This window comes from Heterocephalus glaber, unplaced genomic scaffold (assembly GCF_053883595.1).
Source record: "Heterocephalus glaber isolate CG9 unplaced genomic scaffold, H.glaber_assembly_v1.0 deba00001481, whole genome shotgun sequence".
Lineage (NCBI taxonomy): Eukaryota > Metazoa > Chordata > Mammalia > Rodentia > Bathyergidae > Heterocephalus > Heterocephalus glaber.
The window spans coordinates 36,834,733-36,857,527 of record NW_028258317.1 but is presented as its reverse complement, the minus strand read 5'-3'; the positions used below and the strand labels follow the sequence as shown (position 1 = coordinate 36,857,527).

The 22,795-nt window shown below is 41.1% G+C and overlaps 1 protein-coding gene across 23 annotated transcripts in view; it reads right to left on the bottom strand.

The window, feature by feature from the left end:
* Positions 1-22,795, bottom strand: part of Ttc39b (tetratricopeptide repeat domain 39B) — a 176,156-nt gene that overhangs the window by 84,824 nt on the left and 68,537 nt on the right. For all 23 annotated transcript variants that reach the window (XM_087183917.1, XM_087183907.1, XM_087183924.1 and 20 more), the window contains 2 exons: positions 13,899-13,994; positions 2,111-2,221 (listed from right to left, as the gene is read on the bottom strand). In XM_087183917.1, coding sequence (XP_087040043.1) covers positions 2,111-2,221; positions 13,899-13,994 — 207 coding nt within the window. The remainder of the gene's footprint in view (positions 1-2,110; positions 2,222-13,898; positions 13,995-22,795) is intronic.

Sequence of the window (22,795 nt, the reverse complement as noted above, 5' to 3'; positions counted from 1 at the left end):
CAAATAAAGAAAATTGAAAGGTAAAATTAGAAAGAGGACAGCAGAAGAAAAGAAAAGACAAGCAAATGGAGACGACAACAAAGGGAGGCACAGGCCAAAGGAAGAGACATGTCTGAGGAACATAGAGAGGGGAAAAGGAAACCAGACAGAACAGGAACGCAGAGGCTATGAGACAAGGGTCAGAGACAACACTGGGTGATTTCCCTTACACCACGGCTTTACCATCTATTTTACCATTTCTCAACTTCTGAAATATTAACTGACAGACCCATCATGCTCACAGCTACTCTGAATCTTACAAGCTCCTCAGCTGGTAAATTAATTCTGATCAGGTTGCCCTACTGCACACTCAAAGTAGAGGATTAATGTGCCCAAGTAATTGTCTAGAAACTCATGATAGGAGTCCTAAGCTTCACCTAAGAAAGTCACCGTGTTTGAAGGTACAAAATAAGATTATTTCTGTCAAGCTATAATCACACATTGCCGAGTTGGTGACTGTGGTCAAAGTGAGGATACTAAACAGGTTGAGTTTGTTTGGTGTGTGTGTGTTTTGGTTTTTGTTTGTTTTTTGAGACAGGGTTTCACTATGTAGTTCAGGCTGGCCTTGAACTCACTGTGATCCTCCTGCCTCAGCCTCCCGAGTGCTGGGATTACAGACATGCACCACCATGCCCAGCTATCTGAGCCAAAGTTCTGTTGACCAATTTGAAAAATTAACAGTTACTATCAATTGAAATTAAACTGCTATTGATTGAAATTAAATTGCTTAGCTTATTTATCACATAAATAGGGGATCTCAATAAAATTCTGATTATCTTAATTCTTTTTAGTATTGAGGTTAGCATGTTCTAGTTCTTCCCCTCAGTTCAAAGGAAACTTTTTAAAGTGGCATTTAAGAGAAATACCCATAAAAACATTTCACTGAAGAAAATAAAACTGACCTACAAGACAACACATTACAATAACTGAACAAGTTTCTACTTGTTAAATTTGAAATAACAGATTTCCTTTTTTTCTAGTTCATGTTCTTTTTCTATTGATATACGTTTGTGATATAATTACATAATTTAAGTGAAATAAATCAGATACACAAACTTAAATATCACATGGTTTCTCTTACATGAGAAATCCAAATTATAAATAAAGAGCAAAATAAAAGAAAGATAATAGGAAGTAGGGAGATCCTTTTCAAACACAAAGTGGAACAAGAGATGGAGGAGGGGAAGGGGATTTTAAAAAGAACTGGAAAAAGTGGAGACAGAGCTTTTGCAAACGGGAAGGAACAGGGAGGGAAGGGTGTGATAGGGAACAAAAAAAGAACTAAGATGTGTGATGTCCATGTACCAACTCCCCACAGTAAACGTGATTATTCTATACTGCAAAAGTGTCTTAAAAAATAAAACAATTACATTCATGTGGGGAAGTGATACATGCAGGTACTGCATCCTCATCATCTACTTTCCCTTTCCCTCCTCACCTTCCCCTTCCTCAGAGTCCCTTCTCATCACCATGAAGTCCATCTCTCTGGTTCTATCATTTCATCTCTTTTATTTTCTTTATATATATTGGGAGTTTCTCAAATAAGAGAAATCATGTAATATTTAGCTTTCTGTATCTAATTTATTTTACTTAGTATCATGGTCTCAAGATTCATGCATTTTCCTATGGAAATCAGTATAGAGATTCCACAAAAAACTATAAATAGAAATTCCATTGAACCAGCTATACCTTTTCTAGGTATTTTCTCCAAAGAATCAAAGACATCTTTTCACAGTGATACATGCATACCCGTGTATATACGTACTAGTACAAGTTATGTTAGCTAAATTATGGAAGCAGCCTATAAGTCCATCAACAGACGAATGGATAAAGAAAATGTGGTATATACACAGTGGAGTACCACTCAGTCATAAAGAATAAATTTGAATCATTTGTAGGAAAATGGATGGATCTTGAAATGGCATTCCTTCACTGATTTTAAAGCTGACCAACAGTAAGGAGACTCAACCATGTTAGCTTATAAATATTCAAGAAGAAACAGGTAAGTTAACTTACAAGCATGACATCAAAGAACTATCTGGAAAAAAAATTATCTAAAAGAAATAATTACCATGGACGAAGCAATTCTAAAGCATCTGTAAATTTGTTACTTAGAAATAAGTTCAATGCCACTGCGCATTCTTCTAGACCACTCTTGAGATCCACCTTGGTTGATGATGAACTAAAGATCAAGAAAAAAAATACAAAGAATTGTTATAACTTTCACTATTAGCACACTGTCCAAGGGAGCATGTATGTGGACTCTGGAGAAAGAAGCTGTAATTCTAAATTTGCCACTCTCTAAAGGAGGGGCTAAGGTAAGTTTCCTGCACCCACCCTGTGAAGGTCTGATCATCTGTCTATAAAAGTCAGCTATGAAAGCCAGGTGCAGAGGCACACGCCTGTAATTCCAGCTACTCTGGAGGCTGAGGCAGTAGGACTATAGTTCAAGGCCAGCAAGGGTAATTTAGTGAGACTCTATCTCAAAATAAAATGTAAAAAGGGCTAAGGATATGTACCTCAGTGGTTGAGTCCCCCTGGGTTCAATCCCCAGTACCTTAAAAAAAAAAAGTACGCTGTCACTTGATTCATTCATCCTGTTTCATTCCCACCTCTCATGTGTGGCCTAGCGTCTGCAGACCAGCTTCTCCTGCTGCCCCGCAAATCTGTCACTAGAATTCATTCAACTAATTCTTATGGACCACATGCCAGGCACCTGTCCGGGTGCTGGCCACACAGCAACAAACAAGCTGCACTGAATCCCAGGCTCATGAAGAAAGGAGAGCAGACATACACAATAGGCCAGTGACTAAGACTCTCAGACTGGGGTGAGAACTCTGAGATAGAGTCTGAGGTGGGGAGCAGCGGCAGGGATCTGAAGAGAAGACCAACATGACCAAGGACAATCACAGAAAGCTTTCTCAGAAGGTGACATATGAGTGCTGTGCATGGAGTCAGCTGTGGGAATTTCTAGGTTAGGAGCAGAGGGGTTCCAATTACAAAATGGCAGGCGAGGCAGAGTGGGGAAAATGAGGGCTGAAAACAGGCAAAAGCCATGACAGTAGAGAGGATGGGTTTGTTCTAAGGATAGGAGGAAGTACTACACGTTGCTGCAGAAGTCTCCACTCCCTTTCTAACCACTCCTCTCTGACTCTCAGGGTTTTTCCAGTCTTACCTCTCACCTGATCTCTATCTTCATTCCCACCATCTCTCCCTAAGGTTACACCATATCCTGTCACCAGGAAATAGGCTGTGAGCAGATGCTGGCGCCCTTGCCAGCCACACCACCACCCCTGCACCTCAGCTGGCCGCACTGTCATTGGGGGACACATCACACCTGTCCCAGCTCAGAGGGCCTAACTCCAAACATGTCAACCTCAGTCCTTCTAAGTGCTTCACTAAGAAACAGCCACCTCCACCACCAGTGTTTTGCACCCTTAATCTTGTACAGGACTTCTCTCAGACACCTCTCAGAGACATCTGTTCCTCTCCATTTCCACAGTCGTCACATGAATTAATGTGATTCATGCCAGGTCTGAATTCTGAATACTCCCCAAGAAGGTTTTCCTCACTCCTACTGCTTGGCGTCCATGGTCCTCAAATTCAGGTACAGCAGACTCACCTGCAGGGCTAAAACAAACTGCTAGGCCACACCCTCAAAGTGTCTGACTCAGGCCTGATATGGGCCCAGGTCACCAGATGATACTGATTCTGCTTTCATTCATCCTGGAGACTGGGACGGATTAAACAAGGAAACAGATGTTTGTGATACTGCTTCCTTTTGTGAACACCTGCCACATAAGTACAAACTGCTCTGCCCGGCTTCCAGGCCTGGAAATCTGGTCACACCACACCTGTCCAACCAGCCTGTCCTGGAGTGATGAAGAAAGCTATTTAAAACTGCAAGAGACTCACTAATGTGGCATCCCCCTCGAGACTCAAGTGATGCAGTGAAAAGATCCTGGATTAGAAATCTGAAGTCAACGCTGCCTTTCTCCAGAGTCCTCAATCTCCTGGGTCCCTTGCCCTGTCTCTGAAAAGCTCCAATGCTCTCCCACTTGACAACTTGTATAAGAGAAACAAAGGCAATGGTTGCTATGAGCATGTTGTGTGACCATTCTTCTACGCAAAGTAACAACCATGCCAATTTTCCAAAAGCCATGGACACAGGCCACACACATTCCAGGCCTACTGGAGCCTGCTCAAGTGCCTTTCTTTCTTTTTTTTTTTTTTTTGGTACCGGGGATCGAAGTCAGGACCTTGCACTTGTGAGACAGGTGCAGTGCCACTGAGCTAAATCCCCGGCCCCCAAGTGCCTTTCTTAATATCCATGCTCAGTGAAGTGAGACTCTCCATTTCTAATTTAGAAGACACAATAATGTAAGGCAGATTTTAGTCTTATTTTTAAAAAGACACAAAACTAGCTGGGCATGATGGTGCACGGCTATAACCCTAGCACTCTGGGAGGCTGAGAAGAATTGAAGTTTGAACCCAACCTGAGCAACTTAGTCACTTAGTGAGACCCTGTCTCAAATTTTTAAAAAAATTTTAAGGGGTTGGGCTATAGCTCAGCAGGAAAGCCTTGGGTACAATACCCTGTACCAAAACCCTGTACAAAAAACTATCCATAACATAAAAATTTGGCACTATGGGACAATGCTACTCTTACATTCCAATTCCACTTCTTCTCTTATTAATAACTTAATAAGCTTGGTTGAAAAAAAAAATACAATTACTGAGTAGATAATAAGGATGTGGGCTCTGGCCACCAGATCATTCTATCCACTTCCTGACTTCACTCCTAAGCAAAAGTGGCCATAGCAAGCCATTTTTCTTTCCTAGTACTGCTTCCTTATCTGTAAATGGATCTAGTAAAAGGGTCCACATCACAGGCTGTACTATCAATACACAAATGTACTTAGTGTCTGAGATACAAAGTTTCCAGTAATGCTGACTATTTATTGCCACCATCTTGCAAATGTTCTAAATAGCTTTCCATGATTCAGTGGTGTCAGGTATATAACAATTAAAGGAATTTAGTAAACTGTTCATTTATCTAATCAATTAGTATACTACCAGACAAGTTGGCAATGTTCACTGTGGGGACAGAATAAATGTCAAGATGGAAGAGAGAATGAATAAAAATAAGCACAGAAAATCTGAAGCAGTATTTTCTTGTTTTTTTTTGATAACGGGGATCGAACTCGGATCCTTGTGCTTGCGGGGGGAGGTGGCCGAACCACTGAGCTAAATCCCCGGCCCTGAACCAGTATTTTCTAAAGAGTTGTTCTTATGAAAACCTCCAACAGAAGTAGAAAACCTAGTCATCCGGCACATATTAAGTTATGTTCCCTATCAAAGAATCAACATGTCAGAATTTTGTTTACGAAAATTTGAAAATGCAAATGTGGGTGGGGAATAATTATGGACCAGGAAAGCAGAAAGCAGACAAGGATGCTAGGCTCAGCACATCCAGAGACACTTTCCACATTCCACAGGACTCCAAGAGCCCCTTTGCCTCAAGAGCTGCAATCAGAGATTTCCATTAATGTACTGGAGTCCACTGAAATTGTGGTCCTCCATATCCAAATCAGAGACTCCCAGTGCTACTTTCAATTACTTTCTGGGTATTTTGTCTCCACCCTCTGAGAACCACAATTTGTAGGGACCTATGCTGGGTAGGAGAAGCTGGATAGACAGTGGACAGTCAGAGTAAGCGTGAGCATATGAAGGGGGCCTGCGCTAATGGTAACAAGGGGGAACTTAGCAACTTAGGCTTCCCAGTTTCTTTGGAACTTCATTTCCTTATAAAGGCTCCATGTCATATAACACATGTTAAATGAACTTGTATATATTTCTCTTGTTAATCTGTCTTTTATTACAGGTGCTTCAGTCATGACCCTAGCTATGGGTGAGAAAGGAATTTTTCCTGTCCTACCTTCACAGCCATGAGAGAGAAGCACTTCCTCTATGCCCAGCTTTCCTCACTAGGGGCTGCGCTGGATTGACAGTACTGGATCCCCTCCCCTCCCCTCCCCTTCCCTCCTCTTCTCTCCTCTTCTCTCCTCTTCTCTCCTCTTCTCTCCTCTTCTCTACTCTATGTTCCTCCCCTGAGTAAGGAGGGAGCTATCTGATGACTTGCAAAGGAAATCTGGGCATGCATCACTGGTGCCTCTTGTTTTGAGGCTTTCAGCATCTTTGAGCAGCTACCTGTTTCTGGTTCCCCAGCATACAGACTGCCAGCTTGGAACCCGTCAGCCTCTGACCATAACAACATGATCTTTTGGAAGTGAGAGGCTGAATACTATAATTTGGATGTCGTGTTTCCCATAAAGAGCCATGTATGTATTAAAGGATTGGTTCTTAGGATGGCACTGTTGGGAGAAGGCGGGACTTTTTAAAGATTGGACCTAGTGATGACCACTTCTTCTCACATGTGTTATCACCATGGTGTCATCTCCTATGGAACCTTCACCAGAGCTTAGCCAAGACCAGTGCAATGCCCTTCAACTTCCAGAACTATTCTGGAATCAAGATATCTGGAAAATACCAATTTAATAAAGAGGGAAAAAATAAAGAAGTATATTTCCGAGAATTGGTAGGAAGCTGATAAGAAAACTAAAACTACACAGAAGCTGGAGAAATGGAGCACACAACACAAAGAAAAGAATGAAGTCTGGAAAGCTCACCCCAGCTTCCAGGAAAGGGGACCTGTCTCTGCTGACACAAGAACCAGGTGCTGGGCTAATTGCACTGTACCTTCCCCTCCCAAACTAAAATAGGTTGTCAGATCTTGGAACAGAGGTAAAGGCCTACAGTTAGCTAGCTATGCCCAGAGGAAACCACTGAAAAGCAGACATTAAATAAAGAGACTTCCAGACTAGCAACAACATTTTCCCACTATAACTGACATGCAAACCTCCATACAAGAAAAAATAAAATAGAAGCATGATAAGACAAGGCAATAAAATGCCCCCAAAACTACCAACTCCCCCAAAGCTGACTAATGGAGCAACAAAATGGAGGAAATAAAAAGCCAAACAATTGAATTATACAAAATGATATGAAAAGAGACAAAAGAAGATCAATAAGGTTCTCACCAAGCTCAAAGATATAACTAAACAGATACTGAACATAATAAAAAAATGATCAATGAGCATACAGACGACACTAATAAAAAGCTGGCTGAGCTACACAACATGAAGGACCATTTAGCAAAGAATCATACAGGAGTTCTATCGAAAGTATGAGCAGCAGAAGTGACTAGTGTGAAGGCAGTGTTAGAACTAGAAGATAAGACTGATGAAAGAAAGCACATATTCAAAGATACCTTAAAAAGCAAAAGAACATAAAAAGGGGTCAAATAACTGCTGGATGACACAAAGACGACTAATCTATGACTAATTAGAATTAGTGAAAAATCAGAAGACAGCACAAATGGCATAAAATACTGTTTATAGAAATGTTAGAGACCAGGCTATGTGGGCCAGATTGTGTCCCATGGTCCAGAGACTGACGTGATCTACCTTGAAAAACAGAAAAGCATGCAGAAAGCTGCATTCTTTTTGGCTGTATGTAGGGATGCTTGTAATCACAGTACTATCATGGCAAGATAACATCTGCTGAGGACAATGTAAAGAATACAGGCATCCAAGTAGAAGGATGGACCTGTTCCCCATTAACTAGTTATGCATTCACTACTGCTGCTGCTGTTCCATGAAAAGTACACTACTCCTTCCCCTGAACTTCTAACTAATAAAAATGGGTCTACCAGAGAGATTGTTGAAAGAGTCCACTAGAGGCATATCTCCTCCTGATCCCCCTAAACTTTAAAAAAAAAAAAAAAAAAAAGAAAGGCAAGCTCTACAACCCCACCCTCAAAGGGGGCCTGCAACTCAGGGCCTACGTTGCATCCAGGGGAATGTCAGAAGGGCCACTGCTCCACACGTTAAAGCTGTGTTCTCTAACATAGCTTTCGGGAATAATAAAGCTGAGAGTGTGATCTTTATAGGTCTACCCCTTCACCAATATCTCAACTGGCTCTAAACATAGGCCAAAAAGCTCTTTCAAAGCAAGGACTAGACAGAATTTTACACACAGAACAGTAGTGGGACTGGAGTTTACTCTTTGGAGAACTTTAGTCTTGGAGTATTTAGGGCTTTTCCTCAAATCCCAGAACCTGAGAACTCCAGCTCTCCTTCCCTCAGAGCACCAGGCCACAGCCCCTCAGATCCTGACTTGGCTGCCTGGAGTCAGGAGCTCAGAAGCATCCACAGCCGGACATCCACAACCAGACGGCCGGACTACAGGGACTCTCACTATACTTTCTCATTAACTGCTGAAGAGGGAGGAAGGCCCTCCATGTTCACCAACTACCATGGGCTGTGCTGGGTGATGAGATTGTTGTGCGAGCTATTCCCTCATCTCTACAAAGGATATGAAGATGTGGCACTATCTGCTCACTGGTGTTAATACTGCTGCTATGAGAATCAGAAAAGAGAAAAACATGAAATACAAAGATGCAACTAAATAATGCACTAGAAGGAGTGAGACAAGTATTATATATATATATTTTTTAGCAGGGATCAAACTCGGGACTTTGCGCTTGCGAGGCAGGTGGCAGAATCACTGAGCTAAATCCCTGGCAAGTATTATAATTTTTTAAAAAATAAAATTGCCTAGTTTTGCCTCATGTTAATAGTGTGCTCACCCTTTCAACCTGAACAGGAGATGAGAGCTCTGGTCCAGAGATGCCCTATGCACCTCAGAGCAGCACTTCACATCTGCTGTGTGTGACAGAGCAGCACTTCAAATCTACCGAGTGTGGAGCATCTGTTCATTACCACAAGGAGTGGGACTTTTATTCGTCTTTCTGGAAAAACTAGAGTAAGATATATAAATTCACTTAAATTACCCAAGCTTCATGCCTTTTCTTCCTATCCTGACTGGTTAGGAAGTACAATCATGAGCTGCTCTTTAATGGTATGGTAATATTTTTGCACTGCTCAGTATGTCTCTAATAAAAATTATTTTAAAATGGCTTCTTGGCAAATACTGCTAACTATCCTGGTTTATCCTATTAGCAACAATGCTGGACAAGCAGGAGCAACCAGGCCAGTCCCTCATGTGAATGCCAAATGAATGAGGAAGACGCAAGAAGAGCACGGAAGAACAGTGAGAAGGTACGCCAAAACCTGCCTCAGCTTTCCTGAGCTCAATGCAGAGATTTTCTCCTTACCCAAAGAGGGACCTTCCCAAGATAGAATGGTATAGATGTCCTAACAGCATAAAAGATATACTTAGCACAAAGAAAGAGGTTTAAAAAAAAAAGAACTAGGTTAACTTTACACAGTATGGGCAAGCCAACCTGCATTCTTTCCTATTTTTTTTTCTTTCCTATTTTTAAATTGTGGTAAAATACATACAAAACTGACTCTCTTAATCACTTCAAGGTATATACTTTAGCAATACTAAGTATATTCACTTTTTTGCACCATCACCAGACCTTTTTCATCTTGCAAAACTGAAACTATACTTGCTAAACAGCAGCACCACTACCCAGCATTCCTTACAAACCAATGCAACCCTGGCCCCCTCACTAGACCTAGTCAAATTTTTGCCGTAATCTTAATGATTTAGCAATTTGGAAACTGCACCCCACTAAAGAGTCTCTGGAATTCAGCTTCCCAAATGGCCAGAACTCCCTGCGTAACTCTTGCATTCCCCTAGTGAACCTTTATGAAGTAACTCAAGGTAGGAGCACTCTGTGCTTACACCAGGCTGACACATCTAAGCTGGGAAGTGAAGAGGGTAAGTCTACAAAAGGTTTTCTCTATTCCTTTATTGTGAGACTCAAGACTCCTGTTTTCTGCTTTTATGACTCCCTCAAATAGATTTTTTTAAAAAGATAAGATACACTTTATCTCAGAGATTTTAAAATGGGCAATCTGTCAGCCCACTTCCTAAGTGGGGGCGTAACGAGCCCCACCTACAGTGAAGAACTGTAGAAGAGGAAGCAGGGATGAGAAAGCTCTTGGCCCAGCACGGAGAGCCATCCTCATGTCCGAAGTGACCCTGAGCACAGCTGCTTCAATGACTAGTGCATTAACAGACTTGACGTCGTGAACACAAAGCTTACAGATGTATTAAGGTGCCATTTAAAGGTACCCACCATAAACTCAAAAGAATTTCAGAGCTGTAAGGCATCATGTACTTCTTCAGACATTAAGATCTTTATACATAAAGATTCTCACCTAATCTTTCTAGGTTAAAAGAAGAATCAAAAGAAACCAGGACTGTCAAAAGCATTTTCTGTTTCTTGTTTTGTTTTGTTTGCTGTACTGGGATTGAACCCAGGGCTTCACCCTGAGCTACATCCCTATGCATTTTTATTTATTTTGAGACACAGTCTCTAAGTGACTAGATTACTCATACTGGGTTCCAACTTGTGATCCTCCTGCCTTAGCCTCCCCAAGTGCTGGGATTACAGGCACATGTCACTATGTCTAGTTTCAAAATATTTTTTAAGATTAAACAAATGAGAGATTATAACCAAGGTGGAAAACAGATTCAGGAAAGGTACACAGCCTAGAAATGAAAAGACAGAGCATCAGGTTACAATTCTATCATAACCTGGCAGTGTATCTTGGGTATGTCACTTAATATCCAGGTGTTTCATTTGTTAAATGACAAAACTCCCTCTTTGCCTGCCTCACAACTTTGTTTCAAGAAGCAAATAGGTACTGTGGAGGGGTAACATGGTGACATATTAGGCAGGGCCCTGTTATTTTCTGTGTATCCTAACTACCTAAGAGCCACACCCATATACTTCAACATGTATCTTCACTTGCTAGTGTCTTTGGGGTTGTTCCACAGTACATTTATAAATGCTTATTTTTATTTATGTCTTTCCTATTGCTTAAGAGGCAGAATGGGAATTTTTACTGTTTACTTTTCTGTTTTAAAGGCTATAAAATCTGCCAATATTAATACTATAATGAAATTATCTCTAAATTATCCCTTACATTTCACCATTTCTTCTTGTATATGTCTTTAATTTCCCTCTGACCCTTCCCAGCTCACAGACACGTGCAAATCTCAATCACTTCTATGTAAAGCAAACTCAGTGTCATGGCTGTGTTTCAATGTCCCCCCAAAGCCTCACACAGTCACAGGTGGGGCTTTTTCAGAGGTGGCTGGATCTAGAGTGTGTGAATGATTCATGGTACAATGCTGGGTGCTAGGATTAAGGGTGGGTGATTACTAAACCAGTCCATTGATTGATTTGGCCCCACCCTAGTCCCGGTAGATAACTCCCCTCAACCTTGCCTTGTGTCCAAACACACAGCTTTCCTGCCATAGTCTGGAACTACGATGTCCCCCACCAAGGCCCATGTGTTAAAAGCCTGGTCTCCAAGGAGGTACTACCAAGAGATGGTGGGATCTCTAGGAGCAGGGCCAGTGAGAGGTCTGTGGTGATTGCGGAATGTGCTTGAACTGCTCCTTGGCCACAAAATTAGTGGTTTTGCTCTGCCACTCACTCCTCCATGCTGTGCTGCCTCACCACAGGCCCAAAAGTAAGGGAGCCAAGTGATCACAGACTGGAACCTCTAAAACTGTGAGCTAAAATAAACCTGTTTTCTTTATATGGATTATCTCTGGAATTTGTTATAGTAACAGAAAGCTGATGAATACATTCTCTTCCCTTCTCTTTCTAGACAAGAGCTTCAAAAACAGTTGACATCTTTACCACCACCGCCAAGCTCCTGCTCCAACTTCCTTCATTCCCTCCAAGTCCACAATCTCTGATACACTAACTACCATACAAAAATGCAAAGGACATCCAGGTGTGCTGGGGTATGCCTTTAATCACAGCTACTTGGAAGACTGAGGCAGCAGGATCACAAGTTCAAGAACAGGCTGGGCAACTGAGACAGATACTCTAACTCAAAGGGGTTGGGGGGCTGGGGATGTAGCTCAATGGTAGACTGCTTGCCTGGCACGCCCAAGGCCCTCAGTCCAATCCCCAGCACCACTTTACAGAAGAAAAACAAAAATGCAAAGGATCCCATCAGCCTGTCTCCCAGCAGATCTGCTGGTAGCACCTGGCTCTGTGACCGGATTCCAGAGCTCTTCCTTCCCCCAGATCCCTTGCCTGGCCTGTGGCCACTATCTCAGTCTCCCCTCTCTCACACATCTCTGCAGCTCTTCTTAAAACTCTCATTCCTTCCATAATCCTTCACTGTCTATATTCCCACAGGTTCCTTTCTCTATCCATAACCTCTCTTCATTTGCTTTATCTTAGAAACAGCATTTGAAGTTCCCAACTTTCATAACTACACACATGCCTAAGATGCCCCGTATACAAACCCAGCTCAGTGCTTTCTATGAATGTTTTCAGTAATTTTTATTACCATTTCCACACTCAGCTCTATAAATGATGATGCAGTAGTTATCTAACAAACTTCTGAATTAGAGGATAAACTATTGAATTCAAGGATAACAATGAAACATTTCTTTCTTTTAAAAAAAAGATTTCCCTGAGAAGGACATATGGAATAAAAAAGTAATATGGAAAATAAATGCCTTAAGATCCTTAGAAGTTATTTTCAAATTCATTTGTATTCCTCAACACCTTCCATATATTAAGACAAATTGTCAGATTCATGAATATAATGAAATTTCAAATGCAAAATCTGAACTGCTAAAGATCTGCTGTATAATTTTAAAAGTTTAATAAACCTGCAAAGAGGGATGGAAATCACTTTCTCATGGCACTAAACAGCTTTAACAGAGTTGTCTTAGTAACTCAGAACAACTTACATGTTCAAGAAAGAACTTTTTAAATTAATTCTAGAATGGGCTGGAAAGGAACAGTAATTAACAAATATATTGTAAAACATATCTAATGGAAAGGAGAAATGTCATGATAATCAAGTTTTAAAAAGATTACTGGCCAGGGATGTAGCTCTGTGGCGCCTCACCTGCCTGGCAAGCGCAAGGTCCTGAGTTTCATCCCCAGTACCAAAAAACACCCGTATTACTAAATAGTGTATTTAATGCAATTCTAACTAAGAAAATAATTAGCATCTCTACACATGAAGGGGGAAAGAGAGCTGGTTTGGCTGTGATTTGTATGCTGCTCTCTTCCCTGGGGAGGGTGTGCAGCAGGTGCTGCAGTGAGGGGATTGGGCCCAGCCCTCATTCTCTTCTTCATCCATCCTAAAGCTCTGGAATGTTCTCAATGGATACATTCCTTCAAGTGCATTTTTAAATCAAAGTCATGAGAAATGTAAGAAAGAAAAATAATTTTAACATAACATTCAGTAAAAATTTCATTATGGTTAAGACTAGATCAAGAAGCACATGCCTATGGAAACACTGGAATGAAATACACTGAACGTCTAACTCTTAATTATGGTCACAGTTACGGGTAATATTTTTCCTTTCCTCCACCTTCTCTAGTGTTTGGCAATGTAGTTATATTATGATAATAATCATTTAAAATGTTTAAAAAGGGCCGGGGATTTAGCTCAGTGGTTCCACCACCTGCCTCACAAGCACAAAGGCCCAAGTTCAATCCCCGGTACCAAAAAACCAAACAAACAAAAAATGACTCTAAAATGTTTAAAAATAAAAAAGACTCAGACAAAAGCTGTGTCCCGGGGAGTGCTGACTGCAGCTCTGTCCCCACTCAGCAGCCACTGAGCAGCTCCTCACCGTCTTCGCACCTGCACTGTGGGCGCTGCAACTGCCCAGGACCTCCCACCTCGGCACCATGGGCATGTCCGCAGCCTTCACCAGAAGTGGGACGCTACCCCAGGGGCCCCGCCTGGAAAACACCCACACCCCCTTCTTACCTGCTCACATCAGCTCCTCTGCCCTGTCTGGGTGTCCGTCTGGGATCACATGATGAAAAGTGAAAGTTGCTTGTTGCCATATCTGAGTGAGAAGATCTGTTAATTAAAAAAGCAAAGTGAGGGTTTTTGTCTCTGATTCTGCAATTCTAGGATTTGAATCCAGGGCCTTCATACTGAGCTACAACCCAAGACTATTTTTTGGAGACAGAGTTTCACAAAGTTGCCCAGGTGGGCCTCAAACTTAGAATCCTCCTTCCTCACCTTCCCAAGTCTAGGATTACATATATGTATCACAGTGCCTGGCTATTTCTTTGTTTCTTTGTGAGAAAAGTCTACATAAATACAAGTACATTATGAAAATATACCTGATCTTTCTTTCCTTCAATTTTTTTGTACATCTCACTTCCATCTCTCATCAATTTTGAAAATCAAGAAACACAAATATGTACTGAACATTCTTCAAATAAAGCCAGGAAAATACTTATTTTTCTTTGTATTCTTACATACAAAATATAAACTGAAATCTCCCCACAGCTTCCCATCCAAACACTGTAACTTGTATCCTTCTACATTTTTCCCAAGTAAACCTATATATTTTTTTACTGCAACTTTTTGAAGATAATTATATTTTATTAAAATGGACAATTATATACTTTAATTGTCCTAAATCTTTTCTTCTCAAAATACAGAGCTGCTTTAGCATAGCTCCTGCACAATACCCTGCTGCACAGAACTGCCACAACTCGTCGCCTACCCCAGGCACGTCAGCAGCACCGAAAGGCTCACTACTATCCTCTGCTGTGATAAACCCCAGGACATTCTTGCCTAATTATCTCCCAGACAGAAATCCCTGAAAGAACAACATGTAATATATACAATATTTTCTTTGTAATAAACAGCAGAATTTCCCATTTTATATACCTCACAGACAACAAAAGGGACACAGAGAAGGTGAAGACCAATCTGGTTTGCAGAATCTCAGGCCACTTTGACCTAGAGACACCCCACAAACACACCAACAAGGCAGGTTCTCCCAAAAACAAACTTCCTAAGAGTAAGCCTGCCCTGAGCCGGATGTGGTGGTGCACGCCTGTGAGCCCAGCACTCGGGAGGCTGAGGCAGGAGGATCACCAGGAGTTCAAGGCCAGCCTGTGCTACACAGTGAGTTCAAGGCCAGCCTGAACTACATAGGGAGACCCTGCCTCAAAAAACAAAGGATTAAGGGCTGGGGATTTAGCTCAGTGGTTCTACTGCCTGCCTCACAAGCAGAAGGACCTGAGTTCAATCCCCGGTACCAAAAAAAAACACAAAGGATTAAGCCTGCCCCATGTCATAATAGAATGCCAGTCTCCTTCAGCTTCCCTTCACTTAACAGTGCACAACCCATAAAGAAGACGGTGACAGTTCCTTTGTGGAAGCTTTTTTTAAACTCTACAGTGACCTCAATTAAATAGTTTGATTAAATCCTACTGTTCAGACTTCCCAGTGCCCTGTAATATTTTATATTTAGCATTCATCTTCTATTCCATGTATCAAGTTTCTTAAATTTTCTATTTGTCAGAGTATTAGGGGTTCTTCCTATAAGGTGATTACATGTGGGGTAGTAGGAGGAAACAAAGCACACAAAATGGGAAATGCAGCTTTGAAGGCTTCTTTTCCAACACAAAAACTTCTTCCCCAGAGAACAGAGGGAACACTATATAAACACAGTTGCCAAGCAGTAACTATGCACCATTCCCTGCCCACCTGTTCTCTCACAGCCTCATTTATAAGGGCTGGAAACAGCTTCTGAAACTTATGGTACTGCTTAAATGCCCCCCTTTTCAAATATAAAAATTTCCCCAGTGGTTACAATTTATATTTAATCAAAACTATAATTTTTTAACATTTCTGATTTTGAGGGCATACGTAGATCACATCTTTCCCTCGATGATTTGATATGCCATATAGTTAGAACACTAAGTCTTTTGTGCCAGGTAAACATGTTACAAGGTGTTAAAATTAACTGGGGCCCCACGGGGCTAAGAGGGCTCCAGCATGTGGGTTCCTACATAAGCCAAACCAAAACGACTCAATGTAAACAATATAAAGGACACTTAAGTCTAACCAATCAGGAAGCGCCAACTAACCTCTAACCACAGACTGCCACAATCGGAAATTGCAAAATACCTCTAAATAGCAACTTGCTACTTTAAGCAATCAAATATTTTCCTTGTCTGCTTCTGTGAACATCTTATGAAGTTTCTCCACTGACTGGGTGAGGAGTCCTAAGTGTCTGCAGCATAATTCATGAATTATGAATGCTCAAACCCATTAAAATTTTAATGTATCTAAAGTCTTACTTGTGTCTGTGTGTGGACAGCAAGAGTGAGAGCCAGAGAGAGGCAGGGACCAGACAGACGTTAGGGACTGAACCCACAGCCTGCAAAATGAGCTACCTATCCAATACTTTTTATTTTTAATTTTCAGATAGGGTCTTGCTAACTCATTACACTGCCCTGGCTGAGCTCAAACTTTCAATCCTCCTGCCTCAGCCTCCTAGAAGGCAGGAATTACAGCTGTGCACCATCACACCCAGCTCTAAATTTATCTTCTAAAAAAGTCTATAATTATTGTTATCTATACATCACACAACATACTTGAATTTAGCAGAATGTAATGATTAACAAAGGAGAGTGGGGCCAGGGATTTAGCTCAGTGGTTCCACCGCCTGCCCCTCAAGCGCAAGGACCTGAGTTCAATCCCCGGTACCAAAAAAATGAAAAATTAAAAAAAAAAAAAAAAAGGACAGTGGACCCTCAAGTTACAACTGACCTGACATACGAACAACCTGGGTTAATTAGGTTAATGGAAGATTCGTCTGCCTCTTTTTATCTATAGTGTGTGCCCAGGTAAACATCCAGGTCTCAGCTGTATTGACTTAAAACCAACTTTGAGTTACATCCAGCCCTCAGGAACCAATTGAGTTCATAAGTCAAGGGTCCACTGTACTGTATTAGATTTTAGTCATCTTTTCTTAGATATGAGTTTAAATTAGTTCCTTCTAGTCCTTTATGCCTTTATACACACTGAAGTCTCAGAAATTCCACAATATTTTTTAAATTTACATTATTATCACAATAAGCATATCATGCCACAAATCGCTTTTTACTATTCAACAGTATTATTGTTTTCTATGCTTAGTTACTGTTATTAAGGCAAGTCCCCTATATGTTGTCTAACTTCTTTCACTTGTCAGCATGAATGGTGGGTGTCCGAGTCTCTCCCTCCCTCAGGCTCATGGGACTCCCAGGGTCTGGTCACAGTCTGCCCTCACAGCTGGGGCAAATCACTTTCGTTTTGGCCAGGGGCAAAACTTCAGTCTTAGGATTCCGAGGGTGGTTGGTGGTTTCCTCCTGCAGCTGCTTTACCTCAGCCTCCTCCACCCCCACCTCCCCAAGCATCTCCAGTCTACTTCCTCTAGCCAAAGTAATCAGCATACATTGCCTTCCCAGTGCTCCAACCACCATCTGGGAGCCTCGAAACACATTCTCATAAAAGCCATCCCAAGGGGAGTCAGAAAAGATACATGGCTGTGGGCCCAGCTGTTAGGAATTTTCCTCACCTGGGTGGCTTTCATTATACGTATCTTTTTCACCCTTTCAATTCTTCAGAAAGTGTTCATCAAACAATGTGCCAGGACTTGTCCTTGAAGACACACTAGGACTAGGGGCACCGTGCCACATGAGAAAGAGGCACCTTCCATGGCCGGGACACAACCACCACCTGCTCAACTTCAGCAGGCGCTCACAGTATTTTTAAGTGTAGACCTAATACACTGATTTAAACTACTGTCTAGTACTTATTCTAGTATTTCATCAAGAACCTAACTTCTCAGGGAGAGACAGAGAGAGGCAGTTTTTGTTCACAGTGTGAGCTAAATTTAATTCCACCCCATATATAGGTAATTAAGTCACTCTTCAACTACTTGTTAGCATGAAAACGAGACACCTTGTCCTCCCAAGGTCATCCCAGAGTATCTTGGAGGTCTGATGGGTTAGGGATTTCACTCTGTGGGGAATTTACCTTTGACTTGACGTTCTCTACAAAGATCTACACACTGTAAAATTAGATGTCAACCTATAGGTATTTTTTGGTCTGGTAAATATACAAATAAATTCTGCCTGAAAGAGTTACAACTTTACTGCCTTTCAGGAGATAAGACCATTTTGTATAGGGCAAAACTTTTTTTTTAAGACAGTCTTGCTGTGTAGCCCAGCCTGGCCTGGAACTCATGATCCCTCTGCCTCAATCCCACATGCTGGGATTACAGGTGTGCCCACAACACCTGGCTTGTGTAAAACAAACATTCCAGAATTTTTCTTCAGTTCCTCAAATGCTCTTTGAGCCAGTTTTACCATCCTATGATCTCACTGATAATTACATATTTGACAGGTGTTGATTCTGTAATTTCGACTCTGCCATATTGCGTTCTACCACCATCTCCAACACAGAGCAAGTCTCCGTGTGTATGCAGACTCAACTCTGGGCTGGCTTTGTTCTATACACACGGCCCCCTCTCCCTCTGTACCAGCCTAACAGTTCCATTATCGTGGCTTTCCAGTAGCTGGAAAGCAGTTAAATAAGTCTTTTTTAGGGAGTGAGATTGCTATTATGCCTCCATTCCTACTGGTGAATTTTAGAATTAATAATTATAAAGCTATAAGAAAAGTGCATTTAGAGTTTGACTGGGGCTTCATTCATTACATTACTAAGGAAATCTTCACATCCACATACATCAATGTCGTTCAGACATGGTTTGAGTCATATTAGGAGTTGGTAGAAGCTTCGAGGAGTGGGGCCTACTGGACGTCTTCAGTGGGGGCACAAGGTGGTTCAAGTGCACCCCCTTCACCCCAAGCACTGTCAGGAAAGGAGCTGGCCTGGCCTGCCCGACCACCTGCCCGCCCGTCCATCTGTCTCACTGCTCCTGTTCAAGATGCGATTTGCACGACTCCTCACAGGCACCCAACAAGATGTGCTGACCATCTGCTACCCTCACCGGGGCCCAAAGCAATGGGGTCAATCTTGGACTCTGAAAACGACAAAATTGTGAGCTAAGTAAACTTTGTTTCCTTCTCTCTCTGCACACTGTTGTTTCTGGGTTTTGTTGCTGTTGCTGTTCTTTTTTGTCAATCTATTTTTGCAGCACAGTACTGGATACTGTCTCTCTCACTTATGTGGCAGTACTGGGGACTGAACCCAGGGCTTTCAAACTCACACACATCCCCAGCCATTTGTTTTAGACCAGGTCTCATTAAGCCACAAAGGAACCCAGGCAAGGCTCAAACTTGTTTTCCTTCTGCCTCAGAGCATTTTTTTCTCTGTAAGTCAACTGCCTCGGGTATTTTGCTGAAGCAACACAAACCTAATATACATGTTTATCCAATTCTTCCTTATTTCCTTCAATAAAGGTTCTTAAAGTATATATACACTACAGTGTGTGCATGAATTAATTAAAAGAGCCAAGGTATACCTTTATAATGATCGGGAGCTTTTTGTTCTGGTTTGGCTTTGGTTTTGGCTTTTTGAGACAGGATCTCGCTATGTTGTTCAGGTTGGCCTTGAGCTCACTATGTGGCCTCAAACTTGCAGTGACCCTCCTGCCTCAACCTGGAATTACAGGTGTGTACCACCACATCCAGCTAGCTCGTGTTTTAGACTCTGTGCCACCAACATAAGCAAATTCATTAGAAATACAGGCAAATAAAGGACCTGTTTGCTCCATTCCTGAATATAACTTGGAATTTATACTCACATGTTGGAAGAAACGTATTTTTAACTAATGGAAAAATATTATTTGGCTGAAAGAGGCTAAAGAAAACAACATACCATATTTCTATTACAGATATTAGTGCAATGGAAAATACACCCTTATTTTGCCCAGTTATACTGCTCTAATTTTTTCAAAATTTTAAATGGCTTTATTGAGATATAATTCAAATCTAAAGCTCACAGTAGTTTTGGGGGTTTTTGATACTGGGGATCGAACTTGGGACCTTGAGCTTGCAAGGCAGACACAGGAACCACTGAGCTAAAACCCCAGTCCAGTAGTTTTTAATGTATTCACAGAGGTATGCAACTGTCACCACAATGTAATTATAGCACATTCTGCCACGCAAATGTGTCCGTCCATTAGCAGTGCTGACTCTCCATTTTCCTATTACCTCTAGTTCTCTAGTAGGACCAGTCTACTCTCTATATCAACAGATTTGCTTTTTCTGGACATTTCATGTCAGTGGAATCAAAAAATATGTGGTCTTTCATGACTGGTTTTTACTTAGTATGTCTTCAAGATTCATTCATGCTATATAACATGTGACAATACTTCATTCCTTTTTTGCTAGATCATATTTCATTATTTAGCTTACCACACTGTTTATCATTTCATTTGTTGATTGTATAAGGATTATTTCTAATTTTGGACACTACGAATAATGTTACTATTAACATGCATGGGGAAAGTTCTCATCTGTGCACAGAACTGCTAGGTCAGAAGGTACTCTACACCTGACAATTTGGAGAACTGTCAGACTGTTTTCCAAAGGGACTGTGTGGTTTTATATTCCTGCCGATAATGTATGAGAGTCCCAATTTCTTCAGTTTGGTGAATATCTTTAATTGTTCATTTTAGTGGGTATGGTGGTATCCTCATGGTGGTTTTGACTTGTATCTGTCTCATGACTAATAGTAGTAAAAACCTTTTTAGGCACTTACTTGCTATTTATCTTGAGAAATGACTATTCAAATTTTTCCCAGTTTAATTGGTTATCCATCTTCTTATTTCCCTGTCCTAATCTTTAATCACTAGGTAAAACTATTTTCAAATAAAAAGTTCATAGCTGGGCCAGAGATTTAGCTCAGTGATTCTGCTGCCTGCCTTGCAAGCACAAGGTCCCAAGTTCGATCTCTGGTACCAAAAAAAGGTCATAGCTATCTTTTACATTTTTTCTTTCAATCAAATCAAAATCAGCAGAACAAATTCAAATTTCATTCTTCCCTTTAAAAAAACCCCAACACAAAGTTCTGCATTTCTGTACAATGGTATAAATGTCAGCCCATTTAAAAAAGGAAAAAAATGAAGTAAAGTTTCAAAAATGAATAAACTATTAAATTATTAAATTAATAATTTAATGCTTTTAGAATATTTTTATGATTAATCCTTACGGGGAAAAGGCTTTAGTGTAGACAGGCCAATTGATCTGCTCTAGGACAAACCATTTCCACATTTCCAAAGCCCACCATCTAAATAAGTGTCCTCTTCAGCTGCTCCCAGCCCACGGGAAAGGGCTTTTGGGCCACCACCCCTACCGCTGCTCCCGGCCCCTGTCCCATCTCTCCCAGCTCAGAGGAGGTAATCCGTGCAGGTGCTAACAGCCCCCTGCCCCAGTCGAAATGAGAAAACAAATAAATAAGTCTCAAAACCAGACTTCCAGATCACCTACAGCAACCCCAAAGGGAAATGAGATGGAACACTCTGATACTCAACCACCTGGACACACGGAACTGGCAACAAAAGGGGATCTGGAAAAAAGGAAATCAGAAATAATTTCTCAGATAACAGGAGAAATTGTGCCCCTAGTGCAAGACATGATTAATAAATCTAGAGAGGAGCTCAGGAACATGATGGAATCTCAACATAAGAAACAAATGGAATCCATAAAACAGATGCAAATAGATTCCCAGGACATGAAAAACTCCATTGAAAGTCTACACAGCAGAATGAGCCAATGTGAGGACAGAATTTCAGATACAGAAGATAAGATTGCAATTGGTGACCAGGAAAAGAAAAATTGCTTCAAAATTATAAGGGAACATGAGAAATCAATCCAGCAGCTGCAAGATGATGCAAAAAAGAATAACATAAGACTGACTGGAGTCAATGAAGAAACAGGAGAGAGTGCAGATGACATAAAAAATCTCTTCACAGAAATAATGGCAGAAAACTTCCCAGGCAGGGGAAAAGAGCTTGACATACAGATCAGTGAGGCATATAGGACTCCAAATAGACTTGATCAAAAAAAATCTACACACAGGCATATAATTGTTAAGATTCCAGAAACACAACAAAAGAACAAAGTTCTACAAGCAGTCAGAGAAAAGAAACAAATCACATACAAAGGAAAGCCATCAGAATCACAGCAGACTTCTCAACACAAACCATCAAGGCAAGAAGAGCTTGGAGTGACATATTCCAAGCCCTAAAAGAAAACAGCCTCCAACCCAGATTGATGTACCCTGAAAAACTATCTTTCAAAATGGATGGAGAAATAAGATACTTTCATGACAAAGAGCACCTTAGGAACTTCGCAAATACAAAACCAGCACTCCAAAGAAATTTACAAAATATCCTAGGAACAGACATTGAGGATCACAACCCCAGGAAGCAAAGCAGAATGAACCCATCTGGCATGACAAGAAATTAAATGTAAAGGGGGAGAACCCAGCAAAAAGAAAAAGTCATGGCAATGACAAGTCAATACGTTTCAGTTATAACCATCAATGTTAATGGTTTCAATTCACCAATCAAAAGAAAAAGACTGGCAGAATGGGTCAAGAAGCAAAATCCAACAATATGCCACATACAAGAAACACACTTAATTCAAAAGGAAACTCATAGACTGAAAGTTAAAGGGTGGAAAACAATTCTGCATGCGACAGGAACTCGAAAAAAAGCAGGAGCAGCTATCCTCTTGGCAGATCAAGTAGATTTTAAACCAACACTGATGAAGAGAGACGAAGAAGGACACTACATCCTCGTAAAGGGAAGAATCCAAGAGGAAGAGATGACAATCATAAATATCTATGCACCAAACACTAGTGCGCCCAACCATATAAAACAAATACTAACGGACATG